Genomic DNA, 19,190 nt, shown 5'->3' with positions numbered 1-19,190 from the left:
TGGAAATTTCCACGCAAAAATGTGCAAAAATGCTAAATCGTCGGATAGATGTGAGCGATACTTTGTTCGACCGGGAAGATCCAGATTTAGGAAATATTAGATTTTCCATGGGTGCGAGATATAGGGGAAACCTGAACACAATGAAAATTGAAAAGTTCCTCGGCCCCAAGTAGTAAAAGTTTTCAAAAATGGACCAAAGACGTTGGATTTCTGCGTTTAATACATTATTCAAACGGGGGAAGCGGCCCAGGTTCAGGAAATGTGAGACTTTTCATGGTACTGCAGAGGGACCACGAGCTGAAATTTTAATCAAATGTAGTTCGGGGATGCAGAACTAATTTGTTAGTAAAAAAATTCAGTCATTTGAATAGTTCCTGGACATATTCTTTGTTTTCTGTATCACCGTTTCCATCACGGGTCACGGCGAAGGGTCTCGAATTATTACTATAAATTTTTGCAGAAAATATTTACCAGTCACATTATACATACGTCTCTATTTTTCTAGTAAACTCTGCAATATTACCTCAATTCAACCCATCAAAGACAATGGCTTCACAGAGTGATAAAAGATTCAAAGTACTCGTCACTAGTCCCGAAGTACCAAAAGCCGCCATTGATTTACTCAAGAAAAGTTGTGATGTAACTATTGTGAAACACTGCCCCCAGAACGTAGTGAAATGTTGAAGAAAGTCCAGGAGTCGATGGAGTATTATGGGGACACTTATGATAAACTTAATGATGAAGTACTCGATACAGCTGGAGAAACACGCAAAGTATTTCAACTATGTCATCTGGAATTGATTATGTGGATCAAACTGCACTGAAAAGGAGAAAAGTTCAGTTAGGACATACTCCAGTTGTGGTGAATGAACCTGTTGCAGAGTTAACTATTGCATTGATGGTGGCAGCTGCAAGAAGATTCACGAGGGACGTCCTGCATATTGAAAAGTGAGTAGATCGGTAAATTTGATTCCTTCCATTTGAAGTATCACTTGACCAACTCTCCACCTCACGAAAAGAAAATTTCGATCCTGAAACAGTTCAACATTATAAAATTATAATTTACCAACCAAACCACTCTTTCAGTGAGACATGGATCACATGGAGCCATAAATGGATGCTCGGTTACGATATAAAAGGGTCCACCGTTGGAATTGTAGGTTTTGGAGGCATTGCCAATCTATAGCGCAACGTCTACAAGGCTACGAAATCAAAGAACTCCTTTACACTGGGCGCAATGAAAAGCCGGAGGCTAAAAAATATAACGCGAAATATGTCTCCTTGATGAGCTCTTAAAAACCAGTGATTTTGTCATCGCCGCTTGCCCTCTAACGCCGGAAACAAAAGAAATGTTCAACGAAGCCGCGTTCACAAAATGAAACCACAAGTATTTTCGTAAATGTCGCCAGAGGACGTAAGTTCGTTTTGTCATATTCAAAATAGAGTTTACTTATGAATATCTTTGCAGAAATTGCCGATCAAAAGGCTCTTTACAATGCTCTGACAAATCATACAATTTTTTGCAGCAGGATTAGATGTAATGACACCGAGCCCCTTCCTAAAGATGATCCTCTAATGACTTTGCCCAATTGTGGTAATTGAAAAACTTAGGAGACCTCTAAATACTGTTTGTAACGATTATCTATCTTTTAGTGATTATTCCACATCTTGGAACAGCTACAGAAAAAGCTACTGAAAATATGGCCCTTGTTGCAGCCCATAATGTGCTCCGTGGTTTGGCTGGCGAACCAATGATATCACCAGCGTACCAACTGTAGATGGTAAACGCAGTTTGTCACTATTTACTGTGTGTGTTTTTTAAATATCACGTAATTGAATATAAATAAATGATCCAGATTGTGGTCTTATTCTTGTGTTGTGTTTTTGACTTGCCGGACAGAGCCTCTCAATTTCGTCCCCGGTTAGGCTTGACGTATACCTCTGAAACACATGTTCCTTTGGTTCATTCCTGACATAAAACTTACTATTTCTTTGTATACCTTAGGGAGACATGCCCCATATAGACATTTCGAATGCCTGTCTAACATAGAGTACTGACAGCGTGCGTCATCCTGTATATTCAACTTTCCCCTATTTTTTTACGGCACCGTTGCCATCGCAATTGAACCTAGTTAACCCGTGTTGCCTATCTTCAGCACATTGCACCGAGTGATGAGGGAAGAAAACAATGGAAATCATCCAATGGGTTGCTCGTCTTGAAGATTAAGGGATTGGTTAGAGAATAATCGACTCAGCTCCAAACGTCAAATTCAAGGAATTTCCTATTTTCGACTCAAACTCCTACTTACTCTGTGAGACCTCAGACAAGGGACCTGGGCCATTCATTCCGGCCGATTTTCGCAGGGAAGAATTTAACCGAACACACGATCTTGCGCACCCAGGCATCAGGACGACGAACTAGTTAGTTATTGAAAAATACTTCTGGTAGTCCATGAAAAAGGACGTAATCTCTTGGGTCAGACAGTGCATCGCGTATCAGAAGTGCTAAGTCACCAAGCACGTAAGAAAGGAAACAGACGTTTTATATCCATCTGGACATAATTAGCGCTTTGCGAGACTCGCACGAATACAGATATTGCCTCACAATCATTGACAAGTTTACGCGGTGACCTGAAGCAATACCTCTGACTGATATTATGACACAATCGTGTGCCGAGGCCCTCTGTTGAGAGTGGACTCCACGCTTTAATGTACCAGTCGTAATCATCATGGCCCAGAGAATCCAGTTCGAGTCTACTCTTTTCTTCAAACGGCATAGGGTTACTGCATACCATTCACAGTCCAATGGGATACTGGAACGTAAGCACCGGACACTAAAAGCCGCCTAAATGGCTCCTCGTCCTCCTCGGCCTTCGAACAGCCCACCGAGAGGAGTTCACGGCCAACCCCGCGGAGATGGTGTACGTAGAGGAACTGCGCCTCCCCGAGGGCCCTTTAGAGTTCTGGAGCGAGGCGAGGACTCCTTCAAGCTCGACGTTCGAAGCGAGCCCAAGTGGGTCTCCTTGTCGAGATTGAAGACATTCAATGATCCGGCGGACGCTTCAAAGAAACGCCAGAGAAACGTCAGGTTTGCCCGCCAATAGGATATTGACGGGATCACGCACGGTTTCAGCTGGGGGCGGAGTGATGTGGCGGCACATCAGAAGCACGAACCACGAGCTTGTTGCCATTGTGAATTTGCCTCTGCCGACGCATTGAACGGCCGCGGGCACAGCTGACGGCCTGAAAGAAGTCTGAGGCTAGAAAATGTCAACTGATTGACACTCTCTTGGTTGACCCGTTGGCATGCACTCCAGAAAGTGGAAAATGAAAATTATTATTAGCTTCGTCTGAATTGTATAATTTTTCTATTTATTTAACTTAAGATAGCCTTTTAAAAAAATGCGATTATATAGTTGACGTAACTATTGTACTTTAAGAAAATAAAGTATTCATTCATAAAAAACAGAACAAAAGGTCAAAACAACAATGATTTCACGGCAAACATGACCTGCATTGTCGACTAATATGAAGATCAGAGTACTGGTGATCATTTTCCACTAGGAAACATTCAATTAATGACAAGGATTCTACGTTCTAGGAGCTGATGGTTGATAGCACTTCGACATTTCTATCTATCAACTAGCTCCGCTTCTTGGTGAACATCAAGTAACAGAATAATAACCATTGTTAGCGCAAGAATCCATATTGGATCAGAGCGACTTCATTTAAGACCGTCAGCCTAGCGCTCGCTTGAGATTATTCATCATCATCATCAACGGCGCAACAACCGGTTTCCGGTTTGCCTTAATAAGAAACTCCAGGCATCCCGGTTTTACAAAGAGGTCCGCCAAATCGATATCCCTAAAAGCTGTCTGGCGTCCTGACCTAAACCACCGCTCAATCTCAGGCAGGGTCTGACTCGTCTTCTTTTTCTACCATAGATATTGCCCTTATAGACTTTTCGAGTGGGATCATCCTCATCCATGCGGATTAAGTGACCCGCCCACCATAACCTATTGAGCCGGATTTTATCCACAACCGGACGGTCATGGTATCGCTCATAGAGTTCGTAGTTATCTAGGCTATGGAATCGTCCATCCTCATGTAGGGGGCCAAAAATTCTTCGGAGGATTCTTCCCTCGAACGCGACTAAGAGTTCGCAATTCTTCTTGCTAAGAACCCAAGCCTCCAAGGAATACATGAGGACTGGCAAGATCATTGTCTTGTACAGTAAGAGCTTTGACCCTATGGTGAGTCGTTTCGAGCGGAACACCCTAGATAGGAGAAATTATCAACGGTCTCAAAGTTGTAGTCTCCTATCTTTATTCTTCCCGTCTGATCAGTGCGGTTTCATGTTATTGGTTGGTTGGTTTTCGGTGTTGACGTGGCCACCATATATTTTTTTCCCCTTCATTGATGTGCAGCCCAAGATCTCGCCGCCTGCTCGATCTGGATGAAGGCAGTTTGTACGTCTCGGGTCATTCCTTCCATCATGTCGATATCATCATCATGAGTCAGTAGTTGGGTGGGCTTAAAGAGGATGGTAACTCTTGCATTTACCGCGGCATCACGGATCACTTTTCCAGGGCCAGGTTAAAGAGGACGCATGATAGGGCATCCTCTTGTCTTAGACCGTTGTTGATGTCGAATGGTCTTGAGAGTGATCCTGCTGCTTTTATCTGGCCTCGCACATTGGTCAGGGTCAGCCTAGTCAGTCTTATTAATTTCGTCGGGATACCGAATTCTCTCATGGCCGTGTACAGTTTTACCCTGGCTATTCTATCATACGCGGCTTTAAAGTTGATGAATAGATGGTGCAACTGATATCCATATTCCAACAGTTTCTCCATCGCTTGATTTGCCTGGAGTGAAGTCTCTTTGGTATGGACCAATGATCTTCTGGGCGTATGGGGGTATCCGGCCTAGCAAGATAGTGGAGAATATCTTATAGATGGTACTCAGCAACGTAATACCTCTATAATTGCTGCACTGTGTGATATCTCCCTTTTTAATTATGAGACAGATAATGCCTCGTTATCAGTCGTCAGGCATTGACTCGCTGTCCAACACCTTTAGCACAAGTTGATGAACCACTTGGAGTAATTGGTTGCCTCCATATTTAACCAATTCGGCTGTAATTCCATCGGCTCCTGGCGACTTATGGTTTTTAAGCCGATGAATTGCACGGACTGTTTCTTCTATGCTTGGTGGGTGGCAGTATTTGTCCGTTGTCTTCACTTGGCGGGACCTCCAACTCGCCAATGTTCTGGTTGTTCAGTAGTTCATCAAAGTACTCAACCCATCGCTCCAATATGCCCATTCTGTCAGAAATCAGATTTCCCTCTTTGTCTCGGCAGGATGAACATCGAGGTGTGAAAGGCTTCATCCTGCTGATTTGTTCGTAAAACTTTCGCCTTTTGTGTCTGGTGCGTTCGCTCCCTGCACTTTTCAAGTTCATATACCTGTTGGTTCTCCCAGGCTTCTTTTTTCCGTCTGTGATAAGTCTCCGCGCATGCCCGTGTTCTTTGAGAATGCAACGTTACTCGGTATGCAGCATTCTTCCGTTCCGTTGCTGGCTTACATTCATCGTTAAACCAGCCGTTCCGATTCTTTTTGCGACTAGAGCCAAGTATGTTTGTGGCCGTATTTATGACAACTTTCTTCAGGTGATTGTGAAGATCATTTATTGATGATTGATTGGTTTACTGGATGGCCACTACAACTCTTCTCCAGGAAACCGGTCCTTGTCCAATGTATCTCCTGCAACACTGTTACATCAGCCCTGTATTGGGGCAGGGTATCGGCTAGTTGCTTGGCAGCTCCATCTCTGTACAGGGAGCACACGTTCCACGAGAAAATGCACTAATCGTTATTCCGTTGTCGTTGCTGGATTCGTCGTAGTGTTATCAGTCCGGTCCGTTGTGGCTTCGTAACAAGTTGTTTCCAGTGTAGGATTGTCAGCCCTACCCAACCCCCAACCTGGAAGACCAGTTGGTTTCCCAGGTTTGGTACTCCATCGTGTGCACCAATCCACATTTTGCCCTCGGACCTATTCTACCCTTTGACCACCTTCGACCTGATTTATGCTGTATGCCAATCGACCATGTGTACTAGTGAAATTTTTGTACCACAGGTTGTGCAACCGATCCACGCCTGGGCCCCTCCAGTTTTTTGAGCTGCTTATGGCTCGTTAAACTTCCTCCCCTCTCGCTTCCGTTACCGAAAACTGTACGGCCTGGACGCTCTGTTGGGATTCGTTGAGTGATCTGAAAAAATCCGCTGTTTCCTCGCGTAAGTTATTATTCTAAAGGAGAATAATACCAGATTCCTTACTCCGGGTGGAATTTTAAAATCATAACGGGGAATATTTTGGGAACAACATGTGTATATCACGGACGTGGACCACCATAATTTTTTCTGGATTCTTCTGTTGGGTAGTTCTTAAAGTAATTGACCACGTTCAGGCCCCTGCACTCCTTCTTTTTGCAAACAATGTTAATGCTTCGAAAAGTACTAATTGAGACCTTTCATTTGACACCCCACATGGCTTTATTCCAACTTAGTGTCATCGGTTCGAGAAAAGTCAGGATCTGCTATTCACCAGGTAGAAAGCCTCTTATTAGTTATGATAAACGATAAACACGCTGTCATTAAACCCCGTTGGATTCCTATGGAGGTGAAATCTAGGTACCTTTTTACACTCCTGAAGCAAAAAGTTATACAGTGGACACCTCACTTTCGGGCAAATGATGACCACTAACTTTTGGGACAGAAAAGTGGAGACAATTATTACCGCACGATAGCGTGAGACCCTCAAAAGGCCCAAGAGAGCAATTCAAAACAAATGAAGGTGAATATTGACAAAAACAGTGCAACAATGCCTGTCCTAACTTGGCCAACGCCACGAAGGAGTCATTCGATTGGAACATTTTGAATTATCCTGCTTGCTTCCCTAGCTTGGGGCCTTGACATTTGACCCCCATGAAAATTCAAGTGGGAGCGGGGGACTCCAACCGAAAAGCAGATGAAGCAATGATTCCTGAAATGGAAAAAGTAAATGTTGGGAAAATCCTTGGAGTTTGTTTCATGGGTAGCCGCACAGATATACATGTTCGCCAACAAAATCCTGTAATTTTGTTTTAAAAACATTTTCTTTCTCAGCAGAAAAATAGAGTGCACCTACGTGCCTCGTTGAAGAAAAGTTGTAGATATCAAATAAAGTTCGAGAAATATGTCATCGAATAATGATTTGTAATATCCTCTTGGTGATTGTGATTATTATTTTCTCCATGAAATCGATTGCACAAGATATGAATCACTTAATTCACATATTAAGAACAATCAAAATTAAAAATTTTGATTCATTCCGCTTGAAGTCGGTCTTTGTACTTCCGATTAATCTTGAATACATAATAATCGAAGTGAATAACAATAAGTTGACGACTTAGTACAAATTCAAGTTCAAAAGTCATCTAATGGTTCATAGATAACTGCTGGCTTAAATTATCGAAACCTTTGATATGACTGAATACCAGCTTCTCCCTCATCATTAGCCACTGAATAACAAAACCGCGCTATCTTTCCAAACATTAGATAGCACCGTATCGGAACCGCAATGATAACAACAGCCTTTGCCTAGTATATAAATCGATTGTCAGCACAATCAATCACAGTTCTGTGATTTCAATCCAATAAGTCTTCCAAGTATTCAAAAGATAAATTCATCTCCTTAAAAACGTTCAAAATGGCGAATCTTACAATCTTAGTAACGCACCTCGAAGTACCACAAGTTGGTCTTGATATTCTAAGTCGTTCATGTAATTTAGTGTTCTGTGAAAGTTTACCCCCAAATCGTTCGGAAATTCTCGAAAAGGCAAAAGGAGTCGATGGAATATTATGGGCTACCCATGAACCTCTCAATGGGGAGGTCCTTGATGCCGCGGGTCCAAATCTGAAGTCCATTTCAACTATGAGTGCTGACCTCGACTTTGTGGATATTCCAACTTTGAAAAATCGCCGTATGCCACTAGGATATACCCCCGATTTGGAATATTCTGCCATCGCAACACTTGCCGTGGGACTGATGATATCAGCCGCTCGGAGGTTCGATGAAGGGAGGGTCAAAATCGAAACGTGAGTTTTAATGGATAAGATTTTTTTTGGCCGTTCAGATACGAAAACCATGAGTTGATTTGATGCAATGCGTATCATTAAAAGTTCAATTTGCATTCAAGACCTTCCACTCAATTTAGTAGTTCAAGGAAAAAGTATCCTTTATAATATTGATTTTGTTTAACTAGTGGCCATTGGGAAACACACCATTTACAATGGATGCTAGGACAGGAAGTCAAAGGTGGAATTGTCGGTTTTCTTGGATTCAGCGAGTTAGGTCAAACTATTGCGAAACGTCTTCAAGGATTCGACACTCAAAAATTTATATATACCAGTGACAAGGATGAACCTGATGCAAGTGACTACAAAGCCCAGAAAGTCTCTTTCGAGGATCTTTTGAAACAATCAGATTTTATTTTCATCACTTGCCCGCTCACAAAAGAAACAAAAGGAAAATTTAATGCCACTGCCTTCAACCAGATGAAACCAACTAGTGTCCTGATAAATGTTTCCAATGGGGGTAAGTGGCAAACTTCTAGTTCCAGTAGAAACCATAAAATATTTTCTTAATGCGAGCAAGTTCTACTTAAGGATTTTTAGCAACTTAGGTAGCAACCTTAGAATGGCGTTTTAACAATCAATATCCCTTCATTGCAGGAATCGTAGATCAGGATGCCTTATACGATGCTTTGAAAACACAAAAAATCTTTGCTGCTGGTATTGATGAAACCACCCCTGAACCTTTACCAAAGACCAGTAAGCTCCTGCAACTTTCAAACTTGAGTAAGTACATGAAGAGTCCTTTTAGAAATCATTTAATTAAGCTTCTTCTTTTCTTCGCTCCTAGTTGTCACACCACACCTTGGTTCCTCAACAAAACGAACAGTTGATGACATGGCTGTGATAGCCGCTCACAACGTCATTCGAGGAATTGCTGGTGAACCAATGTTCGCACCAGCTTACATTTTACCCCCTGAGAAGACGCCAGAAGTGATATCCAAAGATTAATTTTGTATGATAAGCTCCTAATTAATTAAAATTATTATATAACAGATTAATAGATATAATACAATAAAATACAATTAAAATTGAAAAATTTAAATTTAAAAAAAATCGTCAAACACATGTCATACTTCTGAGTCGCGATGGACACCAACATCGTCCCATATCCCGTAACTACAACCCCGATTATCGTGTATTCTGGTAGCCGGTGTTTAATAGCATGCATCAAACAGTTCCTTTTCCTTAGGAAAAGTTTGACCATTCCACTCTTACAAGGAGACCACAGTTACTAGAAAACTGTGCGTCATTTAGCCTAGAACATTCCATAACAAAAGAAAAATTGGATGAAGTTCTCTATAACTCAGCATTTCTGCTGAAACTACAAAGCAAGTGAATATGTACGAGGTTAGACAATTAGGTAATGAGACTGATTTTATTACCGCGCTTGTGATAAACCTGCAACCTTCAAGTTCCCTTCCCTTTCCCCGGCATCCTTCCCCTCTCCATTGATGTATTCATCATCGCCCTTGCTTGTTTAGTTCGCCTGCTGTGTCGTGTGGAGTAGACGTGTCTTGGTGGGGCTCGTCACGAAAATGGAGAAACGAAATCTAGAGCAATGCGTCGCGATAAAATTTTGCGCCAGATTGGGCGAAACAGCTTTGGAAACGTACGCTAAAATTGAAAAGTGCTGTGAGGATAGTGCTCTTAGTCGTGCCCAGGTGTTTCGATGGCATAAAGAGTTTAAGGAGGGGCGTGAAAGCGTGAAAGACGAGGCGGGTAATGGGAAACCAGTCGAGGTGCGAACTGACGCAAATGCGCGCCATCCGTGAAGGTCGGCCTTTAGCAATTCGAATGTTGGCTTCGGAACTGGGTATGAACCCTGAGACAATCAGACAAATTTTAACAGGCGATTTCGGGATGAAAAAGTTGTGCGCGAAGATGGTCCCAAAGAACCTTTCTCAGGAGAGAAAGCAGCATCGAGTGACCGTCGCAAAAGACTGTTTGGAACAAGTAGAAACCCAATCCCATGCTGCTTGATCAAGTTATCTATTATAGGCGATGAGAGCTGGTTTTTCCAATACAACCCGGAAAACAAACGCCAAAGCTCTCAATGATTGTCTCCGCACGCCGCCCGCCCGAAAAAAGCTCCCATGAGCAAGTGGAACAAAATCTGTGGTCAAAAGAACCTATTTTAAGTCAATAACGGACTTCCAAGCGGCGAGGGTACACGCGGACATCCCAGTCGAAGCGTTCCAGAAATGTTACGAAGAGTGGAAAACGCACTGGAATTGCTGTATAGCTGCCCAAGGAGACTAGTTTGAAGGGGATGGCAGAGTTGTAGAATAATTTTTAAATATACGGTTTTTATGGAATCAGTCTCATTACTTAATTGTCTAACCTCGTAGTGTAATTGGGGAAGGGGAAGTTTCAATTGTAAAGTGATGTGCTGAAATCACTGGTATTTGAGCCTTCATTATAAAGACTGTTTGGGTAACTCCGCCATGCTATTAACATAGTATGCTGGTCCCAAGCCCAGGTAAAGGAGGAGGGTTTGAGGCAACGTACTCTGTACTATCCTCAGTAAAACAAAAATAAAATGCTGAGATCAGGGAAAGAGATAAATAGAGTATAGTTGAAGTTATTCTACTATGCTAAATCCTACCTGATCTCTCTTGGTGACAGGCCCCGCGACAGGTCGACCAAGAAAATGCATAGAATGTCGCTACAAACATGATGATCGGATTAAGTCAGAGGCCTCGGAGAAATGCTAGGGCGTCCACCTCAGTCGACGTGGCAGGACGGGCCCCGGTCCTGTCGAGAAATGGGCAAGGGTTCTTGACGCATGGACGGCGTCAGGACGTAAGCAAGTTAGTCCGCACACAACGAACAAAACAAATACGTGTCTGCACGCTAAATGTTGGTACCCTAACTGGAAAGACCGAGGAACTCGCAAGAGCCCTTCGGAAAAGGTGCATTGACATCTGCGCTCTGCAAGAAACCCGATGGTCTGGTGCCAAAAGCTGCGACATTGAACGCGAACGCGGTAAAAATGGCTACAAACTTCTCTATTTTGGTAACCCACACACTCAATATGGTGTTGGCATTGCCATCTCAGAGGGTTTCCGTGATGCCATTAAAGAAGTCGAACGATTTGATGATCGGCTGATGAAGCTCACCATTATATCAGCTGATCGCACTATTCACTTCTTCACCGCGTATGCACCACAGACAGGTCGACCTGATGCCGAGAAAGATGCCTTCTGGCAACTTCTCGATGAAAAGACTTGTCACGTGCCTGCTGATGATTACATAATCATTGCCGGCGACCTTAATGGTCATGTGGGTCAAAAGGCAGACGGTAACAGGTGCCATGGGGGAAAGGGGTTCGGAGCGCGCAATGAAGGTGGCGAGCGTATAATCGATTTTACGGACACCCATGACCTTGTACTTATGAATACATGGTTCATCAAACGATTGTCTCATCTTCCCACATTTTATAGTGGGAGCAATAAAACGCAAATTGATTATATTCTCATAAGACGCCAACATTTTACCACTGTCACTGATTGCAAAGTCGTTCCCTATGAGACCATCGCACCTCAACATCGGCCGTTGATTGCTGTCCTGCGAATTAAGCCACCGATAAAACAGCGTGAGGAACGCACTGGCCCGCCGCGCATTAAATGGTGGCGATTTGGTGAGAAGAAAGAAGAAACGGTCTCACTCATACGATTGCCAACCATTACGAATGTGGAAGAATCATGGAACCAAATGAAAGACACGATCCACAAAGCGGCCTCTGCAACCCTCGGGGTCACCAAGCCGGGTAAGCGGTACATCAACCGAGATACTTGGCTTTGGAATGATGATGTTGAAATGAAGGTCCGTGAAAAGAAACGCCTCTACCACCAATTTCTCGACGATAAAACGCCTGCTAATTGGCAAATTTATAAGAATGCCAACCGGGAAGCAAAGAAAGCGGTCGCTGTCACCCGAGCGAACCATTTCAAAAATCTTTACGATAAACTGGACACTCGGGATGGCGAGAGAGATCTGTACCGACTTGCTAAAAGCCGTGATGAACGCACACAGGATATCGAACACTTCTGTTGTGTTAATGACAAGAACGGTACTTTGCTTACTGATCGTCGAGCCGCGACGGATAGATGGCGAGAATACTTCGAGCAGATTTCAACTGAAGAATTTGCTCATCCTCCACTTCCACAATCATTGCCGACATTTGGAGCCAGTTCCACCAGTCAGCGCAACTGAAGTCGAGGAGGCAATAAAACAAATGAAATCGGGGAAAGCAACAGGACCTGACGACATCGCATCTGAGCTCTGGAAAGCGAAGAGCTGGGACCCAACACTGTGGCTCAGTGAATTCTTTAACCGGGTTATTCAGGAAGGAAGAACACCATCTGACTGGCAAGAAAGTACCACTGTTCCAATATGGAAAAAGAAAGGTAGCCCAGCAGAATGTTCAAATTACCGTCCGATCCGGTTACTTTCCCATACCATGAAGATTTTTGAACGCATTCTTGACAACCGTATTCGCGAAATCGTTGAAATAACCGTGAATCAAGCCGGATTTGTCAAGAACTGCGGAACTACTGACGCAATACACGCTGCGCGGTTACTCATGGAGAAACACCGTGAGAAGCATCGCCCTCTTTACATTGCCTTTCTGGATCTAGAGAAAGCGTTTGACCGTGTACCACACGAACTCATCTGGTATGCTTTACGACAACACTTCGTGCCAGAAGAACTCGTGCGCTGGGTTCAATTGCTCTACCACGATCCGAAAAGTAAAGTTCGAAGTATGGCGGGTGTATCAAAACCGCTTCGTGTCTCTGTTGGAGTTCATCAAGGAAGTGCCCTCTCACCACTCCTCTTTGTCCTTGTTATGGACACCGTCACACGGGATATCCAACGTCCAGCGCCCTACACACTGCTTTATGCAGATGATGTTTTCCTAGCATCTGATAGCAAAAATGATCTCGAGCAACTTGTTCAAAAATGGAATGATCGCCTCATGCAACACGGTCTCAGATTGAATTTAAACAAAACTGAATTTTTGACGACCGATCCCCATAAAACAGGCACAATCACTGTCAGCGGCAGTGATCTGCCCAGAACTGAGCGATTTAAATACCTCGGGTCAACGCTATCAGCCAATGGAGAACTGCGTTATGAAATTGCTTCACGCATTAACGCAACCTGGATGAAGTGGCGTTCCACAACTGGTGTCCTTTGTGATCGACGTATCAACGAACGTCTCAAATCTAAAATTTACCGCAATGTTGTCCGTCCAGTCGCTCTCTATGGTTCTGAGTGTTGGCCGACCATAAAAGACAATGAACGGCGTCTTGCGGTAATGGAGACGAAGATGCTAGGTTGGACTAGTGGCGTCACACGTTTAGATCACATCCGAAATGAGGATATCCGCGATCGTTATGGGGTTACACCGATCGTGGAAAAGTTGCGAGAGAGGCGTCTTCGATGGTATGGTCACGCAATTCGTGCAAACGAGAATTCACTTGCCAAGATTGGTCTGAACATCGAAGTCGATGGTAAACGACCAAAAGGCAGACCTAAGCAACGGTGGTTTGATACGCTGGACGGGGATTTGAAAGCCTCGAGATTGCACCCAGATCAGGCATTCGATAGAGCCAAATGGCGAAGCCGATCACGACGAGCCGACCCCGCTTGTGAACGGGACAAAGGCTGAAGAAAAAGAAGATTATAAAGACTGTTTGGGTAATCGCCGAGACTTCTGGTGTAGCCTATAAGTCCCAATGTCCAGGATATAACATTGCAGAGCCCAGCACTAAACACCAGGGTTATCCTCTTTTAGAACTTCATGACTGTATTTACACCGCGGCTTGACATACTTGATCTTACCCTATACTCATATAATTTCAATGAAACTGACGCTTCAGGTGCTGAGGCAGTAGTATTTAAGATTCGGTACTATGAAGCGATTAGAGTACCGATCATCAGGACTCCGTCTACCACTCCACTGTTCCTACTAGCCTTTTTTAAGTGTTCCAGGTACATAATTGATTGATACCTGACCCACACTAAATTGCTGAGGTGCGGACTTCACGAAAAAAGTCATTAATGAGGTACAAGGTACATGCTGACGTCAAATTTTCTGGTCCTAAAGAGCCGATGACATTCCTCCTTCTGCCTTCGTTAACTCAAAACTTGTACCTGGTTATGTGAGCTAACATAGAGTCGCAAAATGAGCCAAGGGGCAGGTGGACTGCACGGCTCGTCGACAAATTAGACCCATGGTTGAACAGAAAGCACGGTGAGATTGATTACTTCCTTACCCAGCTTCTAAGTGGGCATGGAGGTTTTCAGTCTTACCTGCACAGGGTTGGGAAGGCGCGATATGCTGATTGTGTGTTCTGCAATAGAGTGGCGGATGACGCTGAACACACCTTTTTCTCATGCGAGAGGTGGGACGGCCTCCGCCAGCAGTTTTATGCAGACACAGGGGAGCTCTCTCCAGACAACATTGTCAGAGAGATGCTGAAGAGCGCTGGCAGCTGGAATCGTATTGGGCATTATGTTCGGGCTCTTCTCACTACGAAGAAGATTGAACTCGACCGGAGGAGGGATCGGACGGTAAGGGGTTCCCTGAACTAACAACAACTCCCTTCTTCCCCTTCCCTCCCGTTGGTGAAAAGGAATTCCCTGACTTGAAGGCTCCCAAAGCCGGGAGAGCGGGAGGGCTAGCCCGAAGTAATGTGTCAAACGGTTCCAGGCTAGTTCTCTGATGACAGGGAGGTGTTTAGTTGGTAATCCGCCAGCGTGCTGTTGCGGGAGTCCAACACTCTGTGCGTAAACGCATTCACCTACCCTACTCCCAAAAAAAAAAGCAAAGAGTCGCACAGGATTTGTTTTTAACTTTCTGTATGTTTGCTTGAAAATGTCGAGAACGTCAACCAGCATTTGCTTACGGCACGCTAGCGAACAATGCTCGAGGCGATCGCTAAGATGTTTCCATTCTTCGAAGACGAGGTATTAGCTCATAAGAGATTCACAGTTGACGCCGTCGATACTGGTGGTAATAAGCCCATCAAACAGAGACAATTTTCTGTCTCTCCTGGCGTCCAAAAGCTCTTCTATACAGAAATTGCCCAATGGCTGGCTTTGGAAATCATAGACATCTGATATTTGCCGATTATTTTCATGGCAAAACTTAGAAGAGTGTATCTTCACCTTGATCCATACCATATGAATAGTGGATGCCTATTGTCTACCGCTTGTTGACATATTTTCAGTCTTCTCTCCAAGGCAGTCTAGATCTGAAGGAGGCATTCTGCTAAATATAGATGAAACATTTAGGGATAAGATAACCTTCACAGTTTCAGGAGTACCACTCCGTCAGTTGGTGACAAATCGTCTGGGTTCTGCAATAGACTTCAGACCAAGTCCACTTAATTTAACTAAACGAAGACTATATATAGTATACATAGGCGGTACGACTCCTTTCCCAAGGTTCACATTTTCAGTAGTCAAAAGTAGCTGTGTCAATTTCTGGAAATCTGCAGATGGTTTATACCAAACAGCTAGTTTCGGACTGCGTCGCTGACGAATCTGGTTCGGGCGTAGCGTTAGTTTTGTTTATCCGAGTATGTAATCTGATCTTTTTTCAACTCCAATCTTATATTGTCCAACCTTCAACAAACCTTTCTTTATCTATTGTAACGGGACTCAACATGGCGCAGATGCAGTGCTTATGCAGAAGACAGGAGAAAGGAATCGAGTGCCTGCCACTGAAAAAGAGTGCTTAGCAGTAATGGAGCCTGTGCGCAATTTTGATCCATATATTAAAATACAGCGTTCAAAATGGACTGTAGATTAGTTACACAAACATTGAAACTTCGGGAATTATTTCTCGATGTAAAACATCATGAAGGCATACAGCATCTTGCTAAAGACCACGAACTCATCAATTAGGGAGATAATCCCAGAAACCAGAGACCTCATGTTGGATCTCAAGGAATTCAATGATAGAACCGCGGATAAATTCTTGAGTCAAATTAGAAAGTTGTGAGGACAGGAAACCGACATAAGGGTTAGTAGAGCGGAGATCACAACAGCTTACAAAGTTATAGATAAGGTGGTTCGCGAGATGTTGAAAAACCTATTCGAGCTTATCGGACTACAAGAGTCATTAGTGAAAACGGTAAGGAAAGCCTACGGTGAAACACAAACCACCATCATCAGCCTACCAGTGGAGATACCAGAAGAAGCGGAGTGGAAGGCCCTATTAGCAAAGAGTGTGAAACTGCCGCAAATTGCTTACTGTGCAAAAGGGAAGAAGGGTGTGGACCATCGGCACATTGCAGGTAGCAGCAGTTCCCGGAATACAAGAGAGCCCTCACTGCAAAAGCTGTTGAAGTTGATACAACTCAATCTCAGCCACTGGCAAACGGCTCAGAACCTACTCTCGTAAAACATCCCAGATAAAACCATCGATATGGCTATAATTATTTAGCTATATGGAAATCATATTTTGGGTGAAGGACCAAACGGGGCAAGCAACGCTGGGGACTTGCGAAAAACAGCAGAACGCCGGGTGATTTGCTCGGGCGGAGGCCGAAAGCTTCTGAGGGGATACGTTTTCTGCACACAGATAACTGTATGGCCACTTAAAAGAAGACTTTCGAAGGAATAAAAAAAACTGTTTCAACCAGTTGTGCGCCCATTCCGATGAAAAGTCTGGGGGTAGCACTTACAGAGCGGTAAAGAAAATACTGCCAAGATCAGCTCGGGTGACCTGTTTGCCCTTCCTGAAAGAGGTTGTTGCACTCTGCTTCCTCACCACGAAAACAGCGAACGCAAGCCGTGGTCTAGCTCAACAAGTGCATAATACTTCTAGCAACTGCGGAGGAGCTGCGGGAAATATATGGAAGAATCGGTGACAACAAAGCCCCAGGTTTCGATGGCATCCCTAACAGAGCGTTGAAGTTGGCAGTGAAGATTAGGGGCGACCGTTTCGCTACCACCTTAGATCCGTACCTAAAAGAGGGAATATTCCTTGTTCAGTAGAAAACAAAAGGCGGTCAAGATGGAGTTCCAATATGGTTTTCGGCGTACCCACTTTACGTTGGATACAATAAGCATGATAGTGAATGTGGCAAAAGATGCGCTGGTTTCTTACGGCTGATATGCCATATTAGCATTGGATGTCAAAAACACATTTAACTACGCCAACTGGAACCGAATTGAAAGGACTTTCGTGGGCATAGGTATCCCTGAATTTTTGGCGAATTTTGTCGAAAGTCACCTCTCAGAGGAGATGAGGGTCCCAAAAAGTGCATCGTCACAGCAAGGGTACCACAAGGCTCGGTACTGCTGTGGAATGTCATTTATAATGAGGAGCTTTCCGTCCCAGAGGGGCTACGATTTTCGGCTTTGTGGTTTGTCCGGCTGTAGTTGTTACAGTGAAAGCACCCAGAGGATGTGGAGGTATACGCGTCGGAAACAATAAGAGCGGTAAAGTGACTGGAAAAGGCCAAGCAGACGAGAAAACGGATTGATGATGATGACAAACTGAGCTTTAGTAAAGACCTAGAAGTCACATGCCAAATGGCAGCCAGTGCCAACACGGCACTTAGAAAAATGTGAATGAAATATTGTTGCTTCTGGCCGGAGTGGTGCAATCCATTCTGTTTTACTCGTCACCTGAGTGGGCTGAGCCGCTTGCAAACCCTGATAGAGGGAAGTACCTGGCACCTGTGTTTATTTTCCCCCGAGAGGTGCGATTCATACGTTCATACGTCACAGGAATTCAGACAGCAGAACATCCTTCCTTGCATAGTTCCTTGGTATATGTAGAAGTCTGCCTCGATCACAGCTTGGATGTGGAAATCACCAGGCTTGGATTCAATACTTGTCTAAACAACTTTCTTACTATTATTTTATTTATTCCTTTTCATCAACGTCTTTTATCTCCTTTTGTCAGTTGCTAAGTTCTTTTATTGAGTTCCTTTCATGTCGTCCTGGTTTGAAGAAAATTATAGTTGAATAAATCCAATAAATTCACTCGGGTAGTTCTACAATTTGAGGACTGCCTCTTCCCCTACTCTTCTATAACCCACGAATCTCACATTAACAGATTACTGCGTGAAACAAAACCTTATTAAAATTGGTTTAATGTCTGTCTCTCTATTTGTCTGTCGGTCTGTCTGCTTTTTTCTGCCTTTTGACTGGGAGAAATCCATTATAGATACGCATCGCAATCGGGGACGTGCATATCGGACTCTTACCGACTAAAACTTCCCATATTTTCTCCACATTCTCCCAACATGACAATCGTTATGGTGTTGTTTCGCGGGGCCGTTCAGTTGATAACTGTTCATCTACATGAGCTGGTACCGCAATGCGTGATGTTAACTGAAGTAGCTTCCCTTCAATGTCACCACTTCGCTTCTGCTTCTCTTGGCCGCTGAGAGATCCATTTCATCATTGCAATTACCGCATCCCACAATGTACCTGATTACACCATGTACCTTGCTAAATTTTCCTTCATTAGACGGGTATTTAGCTCAGTTTCGAGGTTTCTTCGTGAACTTTCAAATCTTGGGCAGCGGAAGAAAACGTAATCTAAATATATGGCTTCGCAGGGAAGACAATCGGGCTATTCATCGACACCGAATTTATAGAGGTACTTCCTGTACCCATTGTGTGTGGTTAAGAATTGAATGAAATCGTACCTCGTAACCGTGCTTTCGTGGAGGTTACATGCTTATATTTGGGATAAGCTTGAGTGTCGAGCGGCTATCTTTCGCCTGATCCAATGCTGTTTGCTATGCATCCAATGATCTCATTTGCTCCCTTTAGGCTCGAATCCTGTTTCTCGTACAAGTGGTTTGTTTCATAGGCCAAAATATGCACTTCAATTATCCCCGCAATTACGAATGCTGCTTCATAAGATGTTGTCCACTAGCGCAGCATACTCAAAGAGCACTTAACCGATCAGTCTGATTTCCTATAATTTTTATCGCTGATGCCCACACTAGTGTTGCCTATAAAGGAACGGAGCTGATAGC

General features: G+C 43.8%; 1 protein-coding gene across 1 annotated transcript; it reads left to right on the top strand.

The window, feature by feature from the left end:
* The first annotated feature begins 7,660 nt into the window (after window positions 1-7,660).
* LOC119646399 (glyoxylate reductase/hydroxypyruvate reductase-like) lies at window positions 7,661-9,161 on the top strand. The gene is made up of 4 exons (XM_038046844.1): window positions 7,661-8,136; window positions 8,304-8,635; window positions 8,773-8,898; window positions 8,963-9,161. Exons 1-4 carry the CDS (start codon window positions 7,748-7,750, stop codon window positions 9,121-9,123), a joined length of 1,008 nt encoding a protein of 335 aa, XP_037902772.1. The 5' UTR covers window positions 7,661-7,747; the 3' UTR covers window positions 9,124-9,161.
* Window positions 9,162-19,190: the final 10,029 nt, after the last annotated feature.

The sequence above is a fragment of the Hermetia illucens genome, chromosome 1, assembly GCF_905115235.1.
Source record: "Hermetia illucens chromosome 1, iHerIll2.2.curated.20191125, whole genome shotgun sequence".
In the NCBI taxonomy this organism is placed as follows: Eukaryota; Metazoa; Arthropoda; class Insecta; order Diptera; family Stratiomyidae; genus Hermetia; species Hermetia illucens.
This window is presented reverse-complemented; position numbering and strand designations above follow the sequence as displayed.